This window comes from Phragmites australis, chromosome 18 (genome assembly GCF_958298935.1).
Source record: "Phragmites australis chromosome 18, lpPhrAust1.1, whole genome shotgun sequence".
Lineage (NCBI taxonomy): Eukaryota > Viridiplantae > Streptophyta > Magnoliopsida > Poales > Poaceae > Phragmites > Phragmites australis.
The window spans coordinates 24,421,644-24,427,622 of record NC_084938.1 but is presented as its reverse complement, the minus strand read 5'-3'; the positions used below and the strand labels follow the sequence as shown (position 1 = coordinate 24,427,622).

The following is a 5,979-nucleotide window of genomic DNA, read 5'->3' as shown; positions in this document are numbered from 1 at the left end:
ATGAGATGTATATGATGACTTCGTCAAACTTCAAGCATCGCATCTCTAATTGTCAGTAGACGTTGTGTGAGTATATGAATACGTTAGCGTGTTATACTGGATTTAGAAAAAAAAAGTTCGTGAGCTATTATGCTTTATGTTCTTCCTTACAAGTGGGCCAAATACAGGCTCATAACTTCTGCTCGGCTTCACGTCCTAATATGTAGGAAAAAAAAAACTCGAAGTTCACGGGCTACTTAAATTCAGTTTGCTAAAAGCTCAATTCAAGATTAACTTATTTAAGATTCAAGTTGAGCTCGAGACTAGATTAAAATTTGCGAGCCTAAACAAGCCAAGCTTAAAGTTGGTTCAAAGCTCACGAACCTCTTATCTATTAATAATTTATATATTTAATTAGGAATAAAAAGAAAATTTATGAATTTTAATAATTAATAAGCCTATTCGAGTCGAATCGAGCCTCCGTTGAAACGAGCTCAAACCTCGTTAGGCCATCCCCAACTATATTCTCTTCATTTCGTTTCTTTTTCAATTCCTCTTTCTGTTTCTATTCCCTTTATTTTTTCTCATCTTTAATAACATCCATTTAAAAAGATTCGTGAAAGAAAAAAAAGAGAAAATCCCGTTTAAAAAAAATAATCTTAAGAATTCATACATAATAAGAACTAAAAAAAATCATTAAAATGCTGAAAGAAAACCTCTTCGTAAAGAAATTCTAAGTCCTAATGAAAATCGATGGGAGATGATTAGAGAACTCAAATGCGCTGCTCAGCTACAGCCTACTGACATGCCTACCGGCCCGTATCACTCCGGTGCCGTCCGAGTCCAACCGAACAATCGCGCGCCGTCTCCCCGCCCTCTACCGACACCTGGGCCCCCACAGCGCGCGCTCGTGCCGGACGAGCCGACGCCGAGACCTCCCGACCCGAGTCCCGAAGCCGCAAGGCTCCGGCTCCAAATTATTTCCGCCCCTCCCTCCCTCCTCCGCCGCCTAGGTTTGCCCCTTCGCGCATCCACCCCTCCCAACCCCGCAACCCCTAACCCTAGAGCCCGCCCGCCGCTCGTCATGGACCCCGACGGCGACCCGGCGTTCCACCGCAGCGAGGCCATCTCCGCCGTCCAGGACGTTGACCAGTACTACGGCGAGGACGACGACTTCGACGAGCTCTACAACGACGTCAACGTCGGCGACGGCTTCCTCCGCTCCTCCCACGCGCCGCCGCCGCCTCAGCATCCCCCGCCACCGCAGCAGCGGCAGCACCAGCAGCAGCAGCAACAACTCCCTACCCCGCCCCAGCCCCCGCCGCCGCCGCCGCCGCAGCAGCCACCGCCCCACGCCCTCCCGCCACCGCAGGCCCCGCCGCAGCAGAATATTCACGCTCCTCCTGTTTTGGCGCCGGCTCTGAGCCACCCTACCGTCCAGCCGAATCCACCGCTGCCGCCTCAGCCACCGGCCGCTCCTGCGCCTGCGCCGCATCAGCACCACCAGATCCAGCAGGGAGACGGGTTCCAGCGCCAAGGAGGGAACTATGGCGGCGGTCCCGTCGTGGTCGGAAACGGCGCCGCTGCCCGCGGGGGCGACGGCCCCGGTGGCACGACGCTGTTCGTGGGGGAGCTCCACTGGTGGACGACCGATGCGGATCTGGAGGCGGAGCTCAGCAACTATGGGCTGGTGAAGGAGGTGAGGTTCTTCGACGAGAAGGCCAGCGGCAAGTCCAAGGGGTACTGCCAGGTTGACTTCTACGACCCTGGTGCCGCCACTGCCTGCAAGGAGGGCATGAACGGACACCTGTTCAATGGCCGCCCATGTGTTGTGGCATTCGCCACACCGACCACTGTGCGCCGCATGGGTGAGGCACAGTTGAAGAATCAGCAGGCCATGACTGGACAGACATCGTCTATGCAGCCCAAGGGTGGTAGAGGGGGCGGTGCTGCTGGAGCGCCCCAGGTGGGTGGTAATTATGGTGGTGGTCGTGGAGGAGGTGGTGGACCTGGTGGTGGTGCAGGAGGAGGTGGTGGAAATTGGGGGAGAGGTGGTGGAGGGATGGGGCATAGAGGTCCTGGCCGGGGGAATAGATTGGGTCCAGCAAGTGGCCGGGGGATCATGAGCAATGTTGGCATGGTTGCACCACCACCACCAATGCTGGCTCCGGGGGGAATGCTGGGTCAGGGTTTTGATCCTACTGGCTATGGCGCCATGGGAAGGATGGGTGGTGGATTTGGCGGTTTCCCTGGTGGACCAGGAGCCGGTCCATTTCCTGGGTTGATGCAACCATTTCCGCCAGTTGCTCCACATGTAAACCCGGCTTTCTTTGGACGTGGCGGGATGGGGGCTGGTGGGATGGGGATGGGGATGGGGATGTGGCCTGATCCCAGCATGGGGGGTTGGGGTGGGGAGGAACAATCAAGTTATGGGGATGACGCAGCATCTGATCAGCAGTATGGGGAAGGGGGAAGCCATGGGAAGGAGAGGCCACCGGAAAGGGAGTGGTCTGGTGCATCAGAGAGGAGGCGAGAGAGGGAGAAGGATATGCCCCCTGCACAAGATTGGCCAGAGAGGAGGCACCGGGATGAGCGGGATATGGGCCGAGAGAGGGACCGTGACTATGACAAAGAGAGGGAAAGAGATCGTGATAGGGAGAGAGACAGAGACCGAGACAGAGAGAGGGACAGAGATAAGGAGAGAGATAGGGAGAGGGATAGGCACAGGGATGACAGAGATCGCCATGGTGATTATTACAGGCACAGGGAGCGTGATTCAGAGCGCAATGAAGATTGGGACAGGGGGAGGTCATCTGGGATACGCAGCAGATCGAGGGAAGTAGACTATTCTAAGCGTAGGCGGATGACGCCTGAGTAGTGTAGCTGGGCAAGCTACATCCACTATAGAGGCAACATCGATCCAGGGCAGCATCTTTTTTTGCTTGCTGGCATGGTTCAGCAGGAATTAGCAATTCCTTACTGATTGTAGCCATGGTGGATTCTAACTGCATGTGTCTCCGGCTATGTGTCGTAGCAATAATCTGAGATGTAAGTTAAGCTTAATCTGATCTCCTCTTTGTTTTCAATTGTAACTCTCTTTTTAGTTGTACTGTTAGGTAGTGCTGTGGCATATTGATATTGTCATGTAACAGTCTTTTTTGTACCGACATTCTTCATGTAACATTGAATGTACACATCATTAGGTTCGGTAGCTACTTTTTGTAGCTAGACGGCATTGTTTAAGCTAAGAATTGTAACATAATGCTCTTGTCTAAAACAAAGGAATGTAACCATTAGGTAGTGTTTCACGGTTTTGGCATATTGTGATTTGTCATGTAACATATATTTTTGTACTAATGTTCATGTAACATTTTTTGTACACAAAATTAGTTCTGTTATTTTTCTTTATAGCTACATGGCGCTGTTTAAGCCAAAAATTTGTAACACAATGTCCTTGTTTCAGACGAGGAATGTAATTTTTGTTATTTCATCAGTTAGATCCCTGTTTGTAATCAGTTTGGCTGCCTAAATGTAATATGGAAAGGAAATTTGTAAAGGATATATTGTTGTACAATGCAATACCTTGTAAGTAGCGCTGGCTGCCCTTTTGTTAAGAGTGCATAAGGTTTCAGTAACTGAAACCGGGAACATTTCATTATACCTGCACCCATGGGTTTCTACGACAAACCAACAACTTGTTTGAATCGTTGCTGAGCAATGCAATAGCTGTTTGCTTCGACAATGAAATTCTGAACTTGTTCTTGTAGGAATTCCTTTAATCCAAATACTATATACATTAGCTTACCTATGGTAGTATTCATACAGCCTTAGGAACACACAAAAATGTATAATTCAAGCACCTGTTAGATTTTAGGCATACTAACATGAAATGAATTGTTCCAATATGATTTTTGCTAATTGGAGTGTAGAAACATATGTTGAAGGATTTTGCGGAAGCTGGTCTGGTTCCATGTGTAGACAGTGAACCTTCACCCCTGTTTACCTTGGAATATCTGGCCACCTACCTTTTCTCGAAGCAGCTTCGTAATTCTATTTCTGACAGCCTACTATGTTGGCTGCAGAGCTGCTTCTGCAACTACTGTAGAAAGTTGGCTATACCCAAAAATTATAATTAATTGGTTTGTACTTTTGCTTAAGTTATTTCAACATTGAAAAAAAGGTGCTATGTAAACTTCAGTAGGCCACTTGGAAAGAACTAACTTACTAGAGATTGTTGATATGCATGTGTTATGTTTTCTTCTTGCTACTAATTTTTGTGTTAATCAATTTAGGTTGATAAGTTTATGCCATGCCATTTTTCTCTTTAACCTTTTCCTTTCCCCGTGAAGCTTAAAGCATACATGATCTCATTTCTGACATCAGTGATGTTTATTTTGTAGCCCAGTTTGCATTCCCTGAGTACCGTTTTTTCATAGCTTATTGTTGATGTGATGCATGCTGATGTTTGACTTACATATGTATTATTAAGAGTGGCTATGTTTAACCTGCTTCAATGTGATTCTGTTAAATTTTTTGTTGATTTGTACTGCTTCTGCTCTGAATTGCTTTTGTTAGGTCAAATGTGTAGCTGGCTATACCTGAAATACATGTCTTCAGGTTTTCTGCAAAATTTGCGCTTATAAACTACTTTATTTACTTGATTCTGATGCATTTAGTTGTATAAAATCTATAGAGTACCTGTGTGCAAAAGAGATTGCGGAATAGCTTAGTTCCAGATCTCTTGGAGCTGCTAACATTTGGAGTTTCTGCCAATGTGAAATAAATACCATTAGGTTATATGCTTTAGGTTGCAATCTTCCAAACTTTGTGCTGTAATGCATCAGAAAGATTTCAGATTATGGGGCAAAACTGTTTTTCTTGTAAAATTAATGGATGGATTGTGGAGGGCACTTGCCACTGCTATGATCAGTTCTTCTATTTACCATCATGTGCTCTGTTCCTCATACGAAGCTGTATTATGTTTCCCCTGATTTATTGTGCTAAAAATGTTCTTTCCATGCTGCTTACTGCTACATTGCATCTTTAATTTTTTATTTGTGCATTGTTTTTTATTCCTTTGAAGGTCACTCATGGCTGTTTTCTCATTTGCAGCTATATGCGGTTGGAATCTGTTCGGCCACATGAAGATCGTCTTCCCTGGATGATAGTTGATGCCTTGTATTTTTAAGTTTTCCTAACAGTCTGGAACAAAGACATAAAAATCTAATTATGTATAATGCCTGCATCGATGATAAACCGGTCTGTATTATGACCATTGCTTTGCTTATTTCTTCTCTGTTGGTGGTGGACAAATGATTTTAGCGTTCATGTTGTTCATCATTGTCGGGAGATCGATAGATGTTGCTGTTTGGTTAATTTGATTTTGTTTCGTGGTTGGTGGGAATGTTCGAAATCAGGACCTGTTTGGTATCATGGTGCAGTAGTGGAAGGTTGATTATATAGCTGGAGCTTGCAAATTGTAGAGCATGATCTGTCTCTTGTTTGTTTTGTTATGTCCTGTGTATATTGGTGATTGCGTGGCTTTGGAGGAAAGCATTTCTGTTCCTCTTAAGTCCGGGAGTGTTGCATCGCTCTTGATCTGAAGGCTGAGCCTGCGACTTCTTGGACCATGGTGTCATAGGGCTAGAAACCTTTTGTGGGTTCAGTAGCAACTCAGGATTGAAACTAAGGGATGCTAATATCTAAGCACAAAATTTTTCATCGGTTTTTAATTTAAAGTTAGGCTACCAAAAGTACAATCTCACACATAAAAATTGATAAACACATGAAAAATTTATCATACTTAGATAATTGATAAAACTATACATGACAAATTCAAAAATACAAAACATACCATGTTTTGGGTAATTGGGTCATGCAATCCTTATAAGCTTGAAAACGCTTCAATATACTCTAGCTAATCATATCTTTTGAACCATCCTTTTACAAATACGCTCGTTTGCCCTCCATTAGTCTTCCTTGAAAAATTATGGTCAATTG

General features: G+C 45.4%; 1 protein-coding gene across 1 annotated transcript; it reads left to right on the top strand.

Annotated features, from left to right (window-relative positions):
• The first annotated feature begins 669 nt into the window (after positions 1 to 669).
• Positions 670 to 5,266, top strand: LOC133899033 (uncharacterized). The gene is made up of 2 exons (XM_062339931.1): positions 670 to 3,027; positions 5,092 to 5,266. The coding sequence occupies exon 1, from the start codon at positions 740 to 742 to the stop codon at positions 2,855 to 2,857; it is 2,118 nt and encodes a 705-aa protein (XP_062195915.1). The 5' UTR covers positions 670 to 739; the 3' UTR covers positions 2,858 to 3,027; positions 5,092 to 5,266.
• Positions 5,267 to 5,979: the final 713 nt, after the last annotated feature.